At 48.9% G+C, this 16,296-nt stretch overlaps 1 protein-coding gene across 1 annotated transcript in view; it reads left to right on the top strand.

Moving 5' to 3' along the window:
- The window catches only part of SLC7A5 (solute carrier family 7 member 5), a 33,267-nt gene extending 22,677 nt beyond the window's left edge, over window positions 1-10,590 (top strand). Inside the window, exons 5-10 of the mRNA XM_015874195.2 lie at window positions 1,056-1,179; window positions 2,234-2,337; window positions 2,869-2,965; window positions 3,301-3,450; window positions 4,232-4,409; window positions 6,049-10,590. Of these exons, the coding sequence (XP_015729681.1) occupies window positions 1,056-1,179; window positions 2,234-2,337; window positions 2,869-2,965; window positions 3,301-3,450; window positions 4,232-4,409; window positions 6,049-6,104 (709 nt within the window). The 3' untranslated portion in view covers window positions 6,105-10,590. The remainder of the gene's footprint in view (window positions 1-1,055; window positions 1,180-2,233; window positions 2,338-2,868; window positions 2,966-3,300; window positions 3,451-4,231; window positions 4,410-6,048) is intronic.
- Window positions 10,591-16,296: the final 5,706 nt, after the last annotated feature.

The following is a 16,296-nucleotide window of genomic DNA, read 5'->3' as shown; positions in this document are numbered from 1 at the left end:
CTTGGCGTGGCACCTCTCTGAGTTATAGGCGAGGAAGAGGCACTTACAGCTTTATTGCTTTTTTGTGTAAACTCCCACAACAATGTGCAGGCATGCATTTGTCATGCACTCTTCCTGTTCTGTCGAGCAACAGGCTGCTGCTTTCTGCACTGCTTGTGCCATTCGGGGCAGTGCCAAGGGAGCTGCAGAGGTGAGGATGGGCTGCACCAAAGCAAAGCATCACTCATTGATAGATCCATTCTGCCTGTAGGGAAGGTGCAGTTCTCCCACCATCACAGGTTTATGGGTTTAGAGTCTGCTCCTGGCTGGCCCCAGTGGAGATTAGTGCCTGCCGGGAGCTAAGGCTGCTGTGCTCTTTTCTTGACAAACACAGTTAAAGGAAGTTTTTGCAGTCTGCAGTTATTTTCTTGTCTGGACGCAGACATGGTATTTAAGTCTCACCACCTGTGACTTTGGACCAATTAGGTGGGGAATCAAGCAGGGTTTCCTTTTTCAGTTTCTGCTCACAAATGAGGTTGGTCTGCTGGGAAACGCACATTAGTACCAACACAGTCTTGTCTTTGCAGCTCCACTCAACCTGTGGCTGAACTCATTTGCTCTGAGCTCAACCAGCTGCATAGAATTAGAGCTTAAAAACAGCCAACTCTCAACTCCTGCTCTTTCCAACCCCACAAGAAAGGCCAGCACAAATGCATCTCCTTCATCCAAAGAAGATGACTGTGCTAATGCTACCAATAGACTTGAGGTTTTATATTTACTTGCTTGCCTTGGCAGTGACCATGGATTACTGCTTGCACAGATGGCCAGAGTCTCCCTCTGTAAGAAAAACCCCTTCTGCCATCGTCCTTCACTCTGTCAGCTCTGAGCTGTTCCCATTTTCTGCTTTCCTAGAGGAAAACAGTGTGACTGAGAAACTGGAGAGCCATGGAGGAGCAGAACGGCTCCTGCCAGCTCTTAAGTGAGTGCAGGAGGGCTGCAGTGTGAGCCTTCAGCACTCCCTGTCAGCAGCTGTCTTCTGAGTTAGAGCTGCGTAACAATTGATGTTTTCTTCCTAGAAACCTGCCTCTGGCTATCATCATCTCACTACCTGTAGTCACTTTGGTTTATGTGCTGACAAACTTGGCTTACTTCACAACCCTGTCCACGGAGCAGATGCTGACGTCCGAAGCCGTGGCTGTGGTAGGTGCATTTCTGATGTGACTCATTTGGCTTCCAGGGCTGGTTAAATTGAACTTACAATCTCTGCATACATCTCCTACTTTGTCCCTTGTTGATCGTGGCTGCTTATTAAAAAAAAAAAAATAAAATGAAATAAGCTGGCGTTTGATGGGAAATAAAAGAGCAACTGTGACGGAGCAGGGAATAACAGCATGATACCAGGGGGATTAATCACAGATGGGGGTGAGGGGGGGGTCAGTTAGCGCTGCTCTTTGTTCAGAAATAGCCCAGGTTGCTGCTGCTGGCCCCATGACTTATCATCAGTTACCGGAACGTGATATTTATGGGGAAAGGTCATTCAGACGATACTGGACTGAACTGTTCTCTCTTTCTCTGTATCTTCCTTGTTACAATTAAGAGAGGAAAAAAGAATACCTCCATTAATTAAAATGTCACGGAGGTCAGAAATCTGATTGCTTCAGAAACGAGTGGTGTGGCATGACCTGGCAAAACAGAGTGTGACCGGGATTGTTTGGTGCTTTGGGGGGAATCTCCTGGCCCAGGATGGTCAGTGTGGGCCATCAGGTGACAGCTCCATCCTTTGGGTCAGCACAGAGCTCCAGCCTGCAACCACACAGTTGATGATCATTAATGGTCCTTTTCAACCCAGGCCATCCTACGATCCTATGACTCTATGAAACAGCAGCCTGCGTTGCGTTACTCTGGTTGTGTTTCTTTGCATGTATGTCAAAATCAATGTGGCTGTGATGGCACAGGGCTGCAGTGTGAGTGAGTTTGTAATTCAAAGCTACAACTCCAGGTCACTGTGTTTGTAAAGGGCCGTGTTTCAGTGTCCTCACTCAGCTCCATGCCTGCAGTTAGCAATATCTGAATGGCTGAATCTCCTTCCATTTGCCTGCGAGCTTTTGGGTAACTGTTCCAATAAATCCTATCTCCCAATTCTCAGGGAAAGAGTTAATTGTTCAGTTTACTCCAAATGTTAAAGCTTTGTAGGCAACCATGAGTTCTCTTGGGCATTTGGATGTGATGTACTGTTCTCATTGACCCCATTTAGGACTTCGGGAATTACCACCTTGGTATCATGTCCTGGATCATACCTGTCTTTGTGGGCTTATCGTGCTTTGGATCTGTTAATGGATCCCTCTTCACCTCTTCTCGGTATGTTTCTTGTTGAGTTTTGTGGCCTTTGTTTACAAGCAGTGCTCGATGCCTCTGGATTTGGAACAGTTGTCCTCCCCAGAGCAGCTGTGGGTAGACACAAAGTCTGAAGGGTCTGGAGGCCATGTGGGGAATGATAGAAACAAAAACAAGGCCTTAATACCATATCCATTTGAAAAAGAGAGCCTGCAGTCATCCTAGTCTTCCGTTCCTCAAGCAAAGTCCTGTTGAAGTTAATTAGAATATAAACAAACACAGGCTTGGAGCTCATTGGCATTGCCTGAGAAAGTGGGTGTAATGAAAACCAGAAACTTATGAAACTTCAAGGCTGAGAACTCCTTCGGAATGAGGAGAAAGGATGGGGAGGACACAGGCTGAGGAGGTTCAGGTCTGATGCATCTCCCCAAGCTTATCTTAGGAATTAACTGTTTGCTCTGGAAAGGAGGATGTAAATACATCTTTTTGGGCAGAAGACAAACCCCAGCCCAGGGCTGATGGTTGCAGTGGTCATAAATTCTCTGTGTCCCTCAGGCTGTTCTTCGTTGGATCCCGTGAAGGACACCTACCTTCCATTCTCTCCATGATTCACCCCAGGCTTCTCACTCCTGTGCCATCCCTTGTCTTTACGGTAAGCCCTGGGGTGTGTGGTGGGGGGTGTCAGCCTGGTGTTGAGACAAGGGCTTGGGGATGGGATTCAGGTGGATCGATTAGAGAAGGGTTCCAAGTGCAGCCATCTCTGCTTGTTGCTATGAGAGGGGACAGGTTCTTCTCATCATATCTGATATTCCACTTTTGTTTAGTAATCGTTCCAAGCACCATTCGAAAATAGCTTAAATAAGTAAAAAAATAGTCAACCTGATTCTCTTCTTGGCACATAATGCCCATGTTTATTGCTTTAATACATGCAGTTTTGCCTACCTTTCCCTCTGCTAATGGCTTTATTTATTTTTTTTCTGGATGCAGTGTGTCATGACCCTGCTCTACGCCTTCTCCAATGACATTTTCTCAGTCATCAACTTCTTCAGCTTCTTCAACTGGCTGTGTGTGGCCCTGGCCATCATAGGCATGATGTGGCTGCGTTACAAGAAGCCGGAGCTGGAAAGGCCTATCAAGGTATGAGCAGTGCAGCAACTGTTTCAGGTCCTCCCAGTGCTGGGCTTTTTCATTTGAAATAGCTCTTTCAAACCAGTCAGAGGCTTCAGCTCCTCTTCCTATATGGAAACGGAGTAGAATGGGATATGTATTGCCATCAGGAGAAGAGCTGTGGAAGCACGAGCTGTGTAGTTATCAGTGATGTCCCAGATGCATCAGAACCTGCCAAAAGCAAATGGGTGCACTCGCCACACAGGAGGTGAAGAGTTGTTGTGACCATGAGAGCATGGGGATGAAGGATGCTCTGGGTGGCAGGGATGTGGGGTGGCCCAGCACAGAGCTCTCGGTGACTAACGTGCTCCCCAGGCTGTGACTCTCAGTGAAACGCTCTGTAGCATGGTGGAATTCACTTCAAATGATTTAATAAAGCAGCCAAACCCATGCCTGCAGAGATGAGAACTCTGTTCTATTTGTCCTTGGCCAGCTTGGCAGCGATGCATCCCAGCTGGGAGGAGGCCAAGACCATGTCAGCCACAAGCATGCCTGCCTTCCTTATGGGCATGCTTCTCACTCATCCCCCAGAGCACACTCAGGTCTCTGCCAGGCAACGGGGGGCCAGAGAGAAACAAACTCTCAGACCTGTCTTGGTGCCTTCCCACAGTAACTCTTTCCATGGCTTGTGCTGTGTCTGCTGCTGCATTTGATGCTGTCGGTTCAGATGTTTTTTATAAGGAATCACTCAGGAATGTTTTATCTTCTTCCCCCGGTATAAGTTCTTACCCTTCCTTTGGTCCCTGTTTAGGTGAACATCTGCCTGCCCATTTTCTTCATCCTGGCTTGCTTGTTTCTCATTGCTGTTTCCTTCTGGATGACGCCAAAAGAATGCGGGATCGGCTTTGCCATCATCTTCAGCGGGATTCCTTTTTACATGTTTGGGGTCTGGTGGCAAAACAAGCCCAAGTGGATTCTCCAGGGCATCTGTAAGTATTGCCAGAGCAAGGTAGAGCAAGGGTGCAGCCTTGGAATAGCAGTGTCTCCAGTGAGCATGCTGCAGCTAGCAGCGCTGGCTCTTGTTTGTGCAGTGAGGGCTCCCAGTGCCTTGGCTCTGATCAATGCTTTTAACACCAACAAGTTTTAGCTTGACAATTACCTTATCTGACGAGCACCTAAAGTGCACCTTGGCTTGTGATAGTTGCAAAATTCAGGCCAAATATCTGTGGTGGAATGTAACTCGATGAGCACGTTGTTGCATCCTGCCCCTTGTAAAAGCACAGGTCAAGCCTTTGCCAGCAGAGAATACCTCTGTAGTGGTGTTGGGAGGGAAAAGTAATAACAGTTCAGCAGTCTGAGCACAGTTGGCCTAAATTTGACTGCTGTCAGATGAGAATTAGTCCCACTTCATCGCTCAGCCAGCGCTAACGTTTCTATTCCAGTCAAAGTCCCCTTTGACATCCAAATGTGACAGCAGAGCAATGGGAGGAGAAAACCCTCCATCCCCTGGATGTTTTCTCTTATGAGGCTTATTTTTAAGCCGCCTTTGGGTAAGGTTTTCCAACGGGGTGTATTTTGAAGGGCTGGAAATGCTGTGCTTGGCACACGCAACCTCTGTCTGAACAACTGCATCAAGGAAGTCAGTTCATGTTACCCAAGCTCTGAGGTCTCCCATCTGTCTCCCAGCCTTCGTGCTGCAGGATGACCCAGAAAAGCAGACATGTAGAACTGCCCAGCCTCAGCTGGGTGCTTTTTATGAGGAAGAAAAATATGTTTAGCACTCGTAATCCTTTTTTTTTTTAACGCTTTTTTCCCTCACTTTTTTATTATTCTGAGTATTAGGCTCAGTTCCTGGAAGAGCCATTATTGCTGTGCCCAGGTGCTAAATTACTGCATTAATTACTTTCCCCCCCACCAATGGCTATTAAGGATAAGAGAGAAAATCTCTGGGAGCACAGAGTGATAATCCTGCAAATGCCCTGCTAGAAATGTGAACTTTAAGCTCATGTCTATGAATATACATTGTGAATAATTCGACCACCTCCAACTAGTCTGAGTTTGACTCCACTTGCGTGCATGTAGAACTGCTGCTGGTTTTCCTTGGCATCCAAACAGGGAAGCATCATCCCAACAGGGAAGCAGCAGAAAGGTGTGCTTGGATAGCAGCCACCGTAACGAATGCTGGGAAAATAAAGAGGTCTAAAGAAGGTGTGTGCATGTACAGCTAAGGCTTTCCAAATTGGAAGATGCTTTGGCCTGTGCACCTTCCTATTGTGCCTGATTCTGTTTGGACTGCTTACAGCTCTGGCATTCAAATGCAGTTACCGTGTCATCATGCAAGTAGAAGCTGGTGCCGAGTGATTCCAGGGTAGTGCAGCATCCATCTGCAGGATCAAAGCTCCTGCTCTTACATGCTTGAGTTCTAAGCAGGAGTGGAGAGCAGCCCGTGGTTTGTTTGCTTCAAGCTTTAAACTATACTTGGACTAATCCTGCTCAGAACTGCAGTGGGTTGGCTATGGGGTGTGCTCTGCTTAAAGAAGCAAAGAATTGTGAGCTGAGACCAAGATAAATACGTTGGGCCCTCTGTAAGCAATCCCTTTGACCCATACTTTGCTTTTCCTCCCGCAGTCCACGCAACAGCCGTGTGCCAGAAACTGATGGAAGTGGTTCCGCAAGAATCATAAGCAGGAAAAGCAGAGACGTTCGGCTCGAGGAAACGCACAATATTAAGACGACACAAGGAGAAAAACACTTCTGATCCCTCATCAATAAAACCTAAGCACTGGAGCACCCTGTCAGAACTGCTTCGTGTCTGACACGGTGCCGCCTGCTCTGCCTTGCCTCCCTCCAGCCCTCCTGCTGCCGCCTGAAGAAGTTCTTGGTACGAACGTGGGCCAGGAAGAGGAATTCCTGCCGGCGACTTCTTGTGCATCCAGTCAGCCTCTGTGCGTGTGTGTGTGTGATACTGAGGGCTGTACCTCAGTTCTGTGTGGGCTCACTAAGTTGAGTGATGAGCCTGACCCACCTGCCCTACCTGGTCAGGGGGTGGATGAGGAGGAAGGGTTGTCTGAGGGCTTAGGGCATGCATAAATCTGTGCTACTGGTGCTTTGCGTTCTGTCCAGCGAGTGCCACTGGTGGTGATGGATAGAGATGAGACAAGGCAGAGCAGAACTAGTGTCAGAGCAATGAGAGCGAGGAGGCCTCGTCTGACTTGGCTGTCTGGTCCCCAGCTGTTGTGTGGCTGTAGCTCTCAGCTCCAAACCATCTCCTGCTGTTGAGCCAGTTTGCTGGGATGCCCTTCTCAAAAACGCCCACCCTGAGCCCTGTGTGATCACTCCCAGTTAGCCCAGGGAACTGCAGATAGTCAGTTCTTTAGCCTGTTTGCTCCTTGTTTTTGTGTAGGTATCATCCAGCGTGGGGTGAGCCCCTCTTTGCCCTGCCCTTGCCTGCAAGGTTGATCAATACATGCCCCTAAGCCAACTATGAAGATGAAATATGGGTGGGATTCTCCTGGTATGTTCCCTGGGTTTTACATGGGAGATAGGACCAACTGGGTTTGGGGGGTAGAAAGGGCCACACGCCCCAATGGCTGGGCCTGCTTTAACCCTAGTCTGCTGTTTTGCTCAAGGAAGCCAGGACTGGAGGCTTCTTGAACAAGTGGCTCATATTGTGTCAATAGTCAATTGGAAATGAAATGCATCTTTTCCTCACCAGTAAGCTGCACTTGTCTCTGTGGCAGTCTTTTTTTGTGCTTGTGCTTCAGAAAATGGTCGGTGATCCTTTTATTCCTCTGCCATATTTTTGTAAGTTAAGCTGTTTGGAAGCTGGCATCCTCCAAGAGCAATTGCTACCTACTGGATTCTCCTCTTAGCATAGAGTCATGTTGGAGAAGAGGCATTAAGGACACCAATGGTACTACTAGCTCATACTTTGTCCTTTTAAGAAGCTCTTCAGCAAAAAAAAAAAAAAGCATTTATGTTATAGCAGGTGGGCAGCTTTTGTCCCAGTGTATGTAGCTGTGTCCTACATGTGTCTATGTGCAGCTCCTTGCTATTGCTTTGCCAGCCGTGCATCTTTGCTTTAAGGCAGGGATAGGTGAGACAATCATCGTGCTGAAACCTGTGTGGTCACACTGCTTATTCCATGGCAATACAGTGTAGAGATACCCAGCCCAGTCCTGCTATGCTTCACATTGCATCAATGCCCAGCTCTGCTTGAGCTGAGTTAACCTATGGAGAACTGCAGCTGGTTGGGGTATGTCTGCAGTGCAGAAGTACCCAAAGTTCTGGCCAGTGCATGGCTGTTCAGGGACCTACGTGCAATGAATTGGAGCATCTCAGAGCCAGTGCCCATGGGGAGACTTTTGCATAGATAAGGTCACGAGCTATATAAATCCTGCACTCAGTTTTCCTCTTTACGAAGAGTCCTCTTCCAGCTGAAGGCTGAGGTGTTTTTGCAGGGTAGCAATGGGAACTCGCTCCTTATGGGCCTGTTTCATGGAGAAAAACCTGTCTCTCCCTCTCCCCTTTGGTCTTGGCAATTTTTGGCTGCAGTGGTCTAAGGACTGGTTTCCTGCATGGCCTGGATTGAACTTAGGGACTCTCAGTGCTAATGATATAAACCAGCAGAATCAAGTCAAGTACTGATTTACATCAGATTTAACTTGCATTATAAGACCAATCCACAGAGAGCTCAGAAATGGGTCCAAGTCTCCCAAACGTCTGGGGATCGCTTGGTTTGGGCATATCTCTTAATGAGTTTCATCAGTGATGAAGACCATCAATAAACGATATCCTCTTGGTGACCCTTTCACACTGGTTTTACAGAGGAGATGTCACACTGAGATTTATTTTTTTATTAACTGATCTTAATTAAAACCTTAACTCCGCTCGCTTGCTTTTTAAGAATGTTGATTATTTTCTACTTGCTGCTAAGGATCTTTCTGTTGTGCTACTAACCTGCTGCCTCTGGCACTGACGTCACACATATGGTGACCTCGTTTCCACAGCAATAGAGGTATAGGGAGAAACCCAACCAAGCACCAGCACAAATTCACACAGCTTTTGTATTGGACCAGCTCACATCTCAGCCTGATTTCTGATATCCCTGATTGATGGAGGCTGCTCGTTCCCCACTGCTAGATCTCGGTGGCAGGGCTGGTAGAGAAGGCTTTTTACACTAGAGATTATAGAGGTGATAAATAAGGAGATAAGACCAAATTTCATATCAGAGGAAATGTGACTAAAGCTGTTTCTCCAAGGGGTGAAAGCTGTAATCGTGTCTCTGTGTGCATTACTGTGCAGTGACTGTTGCACTAAGCTGAGCCCCAACCTTCACTGCTCTTCATGCAGCTTGGTTGTGAATCTTTGGAGTCCCAGCACTGTGGATGTTATGGAACAGCATCCCATGGGATTCAGAGGAGGCTGCAGCCCATGGCTTTGCTTCAGGTTCCTCTTCCTGAGCATGAGCCCACTCTGGTAAACACACCATTGTGTTTCAGCAGCCCCATCTGTGCACAGCTGAGTTCAAAGGGGCTCCGGTGCTTGCATAAACTTTCAAGACCCGTTAGGTGGAAGCTGGTGTGGAGTGGCTTTGTTCTGTGTGCTGTGCTGTGCTGCCGGCCCTACAGGAAGGTTTCCTTTCTCTGCTGCTGCCTGTGCCTTCAGCCATAGCCACAGTGCTCTCAGGCTTTAATAACAATCCAAAAGGAAGCAAACAGCTGCGTGCTGTCCTTACGCAACATGCCGGCTGGCTGGGTGGGACAGCAGCTTGTGCACAGCCCTGTTCCCAAAGACATCCAAAGGGAAGGCGCAAGGCAGCCAAACCCTGGTGGGGTTTTTCCTTTGGAAGCTGCTGAAGCCACACTGCAGCTGAGGAAGGGCAGCCTGGGGGCTGTGTTGGAGGTCAGCACCTCCCCAGAGCCCTGCATTACAGCCCCACATCTATCCATGGCGTGGATGGGAGGTGGTCCTGTGATGGTTGAGCCCTGAGCTCTGCCAAGGGGCTGCTTGCTTCACAAGGGGCCGCAGCCTCACTCTGGCTTCACCCATACATGGGAAGTTTCTTCCCAGTTTACACAATCCAAACTGGAACTGGCAGTGGGGTGAGGGCTGCACAGTGCTCAGGGTCTGCCATAGACCCTGCCATGCACAGCTCTCCCCCCAGCCGTGGTGGTTGGTGATGTCCCTTGCGTTAGGTCATCTCTTAGGAATCAATGTCCAGAGGATTTTCTTTGCTTCGAGCTGGTTGCATTAGAAGGGGGGATGCTTCCCCCAACTGCTGAGCGTCAATGAGAAAAGGAAAAAAATTTAAAAAAAAAAATTAAAAAAAAAAAGGAAAATATTTTTTTAAAATACTGAATGAATTCTGAAGTGGCCTGAAAGAGACTTTATAGATATAAAACACCGCAACTATTCCCATTGGTGACTCCCATCTCAGTGCAGGCTTATGGTTGCCAAGTGCTCTAATGCACAGGGATGGTTTTCACACCCCCAAGAGATGTCCCCATGTGTTCAGGGGTCAGAGTTGGGCCCGTGTCCCCCCCATAGCCCTGCAAATAGGGATTGTGATGGGACACGGACCCTGTGCTGACCCATGGGACAATGGTGAGAGTCACTGCTGGAGAGTGAGCTGACTTTCCAGAGCAACCTTTTCTTCTGAACTTCATATTTTTGTCCTTTTCTTTTAAGCAGGAAAGAATTCTCTCTTATTTTCTCCAGCAAATTTACACCTCTTTGACCTTTTTGTTGCATTTGGTTGCTTTGCAAAAGAAAAGAAAAGAAAAACAAAACCTACTAATTTAAATGTTGCTGTAGATGGCGTTCTATTTATTTTTAAGGGGTAAATATCTTTTAAGTCTTAAAACTTCTACAGTGGATGCTATTTACAGTGTCTGTGTCCCATTGGCACAGCAGTTCAGTGGCTGGCCGAGCTGCTCCACCAATGGGAACACCGTCAAACTGCCTTGTAAAACAAAATGTCTCCCACCACCATGTATTTTTTCTAGTATTTCTTGATTCTTTTTATGTCTGTGGTTAACAAAACCTGTTCCGTGTTCGGGTTGGTTTATGTTTCGGTTTATCTGGTTGTTGTTTTATTATTTTTTTTTGTTTGTTTTGTCGGTTGTTTTTTAACAAAGAAAGCTGAATTACAACTCTCCCATTGCTGGTCTTTGCCTCCAACTCATTTTGCATAAGGTTCTGTTGTTTTGGCCCTGCAGCCCCTCTGCCCCTCCTGCTTTCACATTCACATCCCTGTGTCTGGTTGGGCCTAATGCAGATGAAGGTGATGGGGAATGGCTGACGAGAGGCATGTGGGAAGGTGGAGGTGTGAGGAGTGCTACTATGGGTGCCCCTATGGGAGGAGATGGGGCTGTGTTTTCTCATTCTATGCTCCTGCAGACACCAACAAGGAGAGGTGGGCACAGAATGAAGCTCTAAGCCCAGCAGCGCATGAGGCTGCAGTGCTGCTGCATATATTGATATGGGATTTATGCACTGCAGCCAACTGGGTGGGGGTGGTTAGTGAGTTCCCAAGAGGCAGTTCCTGCTTCAGGAGTGAGTATTGCATCTACTGCAGAAAGTAATGCTTGGAGAGAGTGGCAGCAGTGCTGCATGGAGCAAACCCAGCTGCTGCAGCACCATTCTGCCTTATATGAAGTGAAGAAGGAAGTTAGGGGTGCAGAAATTAGGGTATTTCAGGGCTGTCGTGTGCAAGCAGGGACACTTGCTGCATTAGAGGTGCTCAGTGAAGGTATTAATCTTAGGAAAACATCTCTAAAAGCCAACGTGGGCAGAGAGCGGAATAGCGTGTGCCACCAGATTTACAAGAGATCTCTCACAAAGCGACAGCTGTGGCCAAAGAAGGAAAACAGAAGAGAGAATAAACCCCGATAAGACACAGCAAACATTGCATTCACAGTGCTGCCACCAGCACAAGAACAGGAAGGGGCTGGAGCCTGTGGAAAGCCAGCTCTGAACAGGGCTCTGCAGACAGGGAAGGTGGCAGTGGAGAAATGACACGAGTTATTTGCGTTGTGTTCACTACAGCCTTGCTTGGAGAACTTCCCAAGCTGGAGCTTTTGTAGGGAGCGTGTGCAGGGAATTGTTGCCAGATAAAGCATCGTGCTTGGGAGCAAAGCTCCAGTTCTTTCCAGGACTTGGAAAGCTCCTGGCTGGCAGGTGCAGCCCAATGCACAGCCCAGTGGTGATGCCCAGAGTGAGCAGGGGGTGCAGCATCGGCCTGGAGCAGTTGCAAGAATCTTTGATAGGGGATACAGTGAGCAGAGACAGAGAGAAGAGCATCCTGGGCAGAAACACCACTTTGGGATGGGGTAGGAGCCGGCAGCTTCTGGTGACTTGTGTGACATTCACAATGGGCTGCAATGAAGGATCTCATGTGAAGCAACAAGAATTGCAGTGCTATTCTGTGACACTGCTCCATCCATCCAGAGCACAAAGCTGCCCCTCTGGCCCAGACACAAAGGCAGGAAGAGGTTTCAGCACACGGTGATGTTCATCACACGCTCGAGGGCAGAGGATGTTGGTGAGACCAGCAGTCTGCCTGCACCAGAGTTCAAAAGGAGAGGAGAAAAGGGGCTGTTGTGAAGCACAGCAGTGTTGAGCTCCATGTTCCCAGGGCTGGGAGGGCTAAGTGGGATTGGGGCTGAGCTGCAATGGGAGGGGAAGGCTGGGAATGCAGCCCTGGGGCACATCAGACACAGAAACCAATGTTTTCCCATTTCTCTCCCCAAAACCAAAGCAGTAATGGAGATGCTGGGGGGTCTGCCATTGTGGATGGATGAAGAAGCATAGCAGTGCTTCTGTGAGCTGGAGGCAAGCCTGGCAGAAAGCATTAACCCAGTCATTTATTTGAAGGTTTGTGTACAAGATGAAAGGTACCAAATAAATGTGTTTGCAGAGGGGAGAACACAGCCTGAGGGTGGGGTGTGATGCGCTGGGAGATGTTTCAAGGGCACAAATAGGAAGGAAAGAAAGGAACAGAGGAGGGGTTGTGGCTACAGCCTATGAGGGAGGTAAATGAGTGCAGCAAAATGAGATCCAGGTGTGAGGAAAATTAACAGGAGTGTTGGTGTTGACCAGCTGCCTTGCAGCAAAGGAAAGAGGAGAACAAAACTGCCTCCTTAAAACTGAAGCAATGGAAGTTCTGCTCGGCAGCCTTATTTTTTAACAAAAAGGAGCCACAAGGAGCTGCTGCCATGTCCTATAATGGTACAGAGGTGTCTCTCATAAGCCTGGGCACTCCTCTGGCCATCCAGCACTGTGCTGTGCTCCTGCTGCTCTGTTTGCACTGTCATCACTCATCACTTTGTCATCTTTTGGAGCACAGCACTGCACAAGTGGTGCCAGGGACATGCAGGGGGGGTTAGCAACGCGCTCTCCAGGGCTCTGATAAGAGCATATGACTGACTTTTAAGGCTGCTGCTGGAAGAGCTGAAGGTCTTTATCCACGCTCTGTCTTTGCGTGGTGCCAGTGCAATGCAAGCTGTAAGCCGGGCATCAGCAAACACCTCCCCAGACTGCTGGAAATGAGGTATTGTCTGTAATAGCACCGTGGCAGATCTCACAGCCTTCAGAGCAGCCAACGGCATCCTCACCAAAATGAGTAATGACAATAAAATGTGCAGAGCCTCACACACGCTGTGTGCCATAAGCAAATGGTGCGGACATGGCAAGGCTCCTGTACAAACCCTGCACGGTGGGAACACAAACATGTTCTCCATTTGGATTGAGTTCCTGGCGGATGCAGGCAGTGAGTGCAGGAGCTCATAGAGGTTCCTGCTCCACTTGTCTGGAGCAGCAGTGGCTGATGTGACAAGAAGTTCATCCCTCCTGCCTGGGGGAGCTCATAAATCAGGTCTGGGCATTGCAGGTATTTGGGGTTGTGGTGCAATGAGGTGCAGGGTGAGGTGCTGCTGCACGTCCTGTCTTGGAGTCAGCAGATCAGCTAACACAAAAAGCAATGTCTGGAGGGTGTGCGGTACCTGCAGGCCAGGAGGGACCAAAGCTGCTGTCATAAAGGGCACACGGAGCTGCTGGGCCTGCAAGGACTCGCAGTGGGGCTGCTGCTGGCCCCAGCTTTCATTAAACAAAGTCAGCAGACCAACTGCACGCGGGTAATAAACCCGACAGTATGTGCAACCTGAGCTGAGTAAAGCAAGCTGAAGGTATTTGGGGTCGTGACAGCTGCAGCAGGGAGTTATGGGCAGACCAAGGGTGCAAAGCACTTAAGGAGCAGGCTGGCATGTGTGGGGACCTGAAGGAAATGAGCCATAGGGTCACTGCACTGTGAGACCAGGGACTGGAGGGGGTGTCCCAGAACTGCAGGGTGGGCTTGGGGGTTGTAGAGATCTTTCCAACCTGAATGATTCCGTGCTTCTAAGAGGTGGCTTTACCACAATCTCATGCTCAGTGCACGCTGGGCTGCTGGCTCCCAGTGCCACCATGTCTGTCTCCCTGTCTGCAGCTTTCCCCTGCTGAATGGCATTTTGCCATTTGCCAGCATTGTTTCTCCTTAGGAAAAAAAAAAACCCAGATGGACAAAGCTGCTTTCAGAGAGGCGCTGCCTTTCAGTGGTGCGAATGGTTGGAGCTCTCACATGCTGTGTTCTCTTGTGCAATCGTTGCAAACATCCGCGCTGGCTGCGGGCAGTGGATCACGGGGCAGGAGCCATGGTGCAGAACAAGGGGGTCTGGGCTGACCGGCTGCTAATTGGAGCCTCCTTCCTCAGGTGGGGAGAATAATTGCATGAACATAAAGCGCCAGCTCCTAGAAGAGGGTTATTTAAAGCCGCGCTAATCCAAGTGTACAGCAGTTCCTGTGAGTAATTGGAAATGATCATCCTTGGTAACGTTTTGGTTTCAGAAGGAATATGTGGGGATGGAAAAATCCTTCTGCTGATTGAACAGCCTGGAACCTGAGCGAACCCAAGCAGACAATAAGACCAAAAATCTTGAGAATCATCCTCTATAGGATTTTCCTCTTGCTGCATGGGTTCAGTGCCACCTGGGTATCTGTGCTTGCAGGAATGGAGACCTTCACCCCAAAGTTTGCCCAGTGCAGAACTATGGTGGGGTCACAGAAGTGGAATCCAGAAGGGGATCTCCTGCAGGAACACAATTTACATCTATCAGCTACTTCAGTGCCTGCTTGCCTTGACCTGTTCCCTGCCCAGACAATGGGGAAAGGCTTCAGCCCAAGAACACTGGGAGAGCAGAGCTCTGTTGCTTCATGCAGAGGGTGAGGTGGGGAAGGATGCTTTCATGTGGTTTTCCTCGCCCTTATAACACAAATTCCAGGCTTTCTGTGGAGCTCACTCCCTCCACTGCATGCCACCAACTCCAGTCCTGGTGATGATTTGGGGATGCTTGCTCTGAGCATCAGCACAAGGGCTGATCTCCTGTTTCTGTGCTCCACAAAGAAACTACAGGCACAGGGCAGGCTTCCCTACCTGGGACAGAGTTAGTTTGGAACCTGCTTAACTTCAGCCACGTGCAATGAGCACAGGGCTTGGGAGGAGATAGGGAATTGGAAACCAGGAGGAAAATAGGCCTGGCACGCAAAATGGAGCTTGATCCCATGTTGATCAAGGAGTGAAGGTGCACTCAGATGCATGTCCCTGCCAGGTCGTGGTGCAGCAGGCAGAGGAGCAATGGCAGGAGCTGGCTTGCAGCAAACTCAGTGGGGGCAGGAGGATTTGGGCTGTGGCCCTTAAGTTTGTTCTGCAGCACCTGGGAATGTGAAGGGTCTGAAGGCCAAGCCAAACTGCTGGGACCACCTGGGTTATGTTTCTTGGGTACTGAGGGTTAGAGGATATTCCCCAGCTGGGTTTGGTGGGATGGGCAGTGCCCATCTCATTGCCTCTCCCCAGCAAATAACCACTGGTGCAAAGGCTGCTGCCCTGCAGGCACAGTGGAGGAACTGGGGGATCTGTAGGAATGAGGAACCCAACACCAACCCACACCTGCAGCTCAGCCCTGTGCAGGTGAGCCCATGCCTGGGGAGAACTGCCAGTATCTCCAGCATCTCAGAGCATCCCTGGGTCCCAGTGCCATGTATTGATCTGATCTGCACTGATAGAAAGCTGTAATTCACACATGAGCAGCCAGCTCCCTGCCCATGCAGATGGGCTGCTACTCACTCCAGCCCCACAACATGACAGTTTATCTTGTGGGAGAACACGAAGCTGCTCCAAGTGTCAACAGCCACCATAGAAACGCAGCTCCCTGCTGTGATCCTGCCCAGATATCGCCGCAGAGCAAGCAGCAGATAGCAGAGCAAATATTGGTTTTCCAGGGGGACCCAACTCCGCTCTGCTTCATCAGCAGGAATGGATCATCTGTGGTGTGTCAGATTGTTTTTCACGTGGGGTTCTTCCTGACAAAGCCCTGCTTTCTGTTTGAACATCACAGAGAAAAAGAAAGCCTGATGTTACACATCACCAATGTCTGATTTTCGCCTTCCTGCGTATCTCTTTTGTTCTAGTGTGAGAAATGACATCACAGAGGAAATGATGGTGGTTATTTCCGAGAGAGAACACGCACATTAACAGAACACCCCTGAGAGATACTAGGCGAGATTGCAGCTTGACATTAAAAATAAACCCTTTCTTTGAAAAAGCAGATGGACAGATCTGAAACCATTTCCTACTGCATCGTGTCGGTGAAAACGCTCTGAAACTTGTTCATTGACCTTTTACAAACAGGATCATACCCATAGCTGGAGTTTTCATCCAGCCTGACACTCCCTGCAGGACTGTGACATTGCGGTGGGGTTTGTACATGAGGCATTGCCTTGTGCTGGAAGGAAAGAATCATAGAATCATAGAATGGCCTGGGTTGGAAAGGACCACAATGA

Source organism: Coturnix japonica, chromosome 11 (assembly GCF_001577835.2).
Source record: "Coturnix japonica isolate 7356 chromosome 11, Coturnix japonica 2.1, whole genome shotgun sequence".
Lineage (NCBI taxonomy): Eukaryota > Metazoa > Chordata > Aves > Galliformes > Phasianidae > Coturnix > Coturnix japonica.
This window is presented reverse-complemented; position numbering and strand designations above follow the sequence as displayed.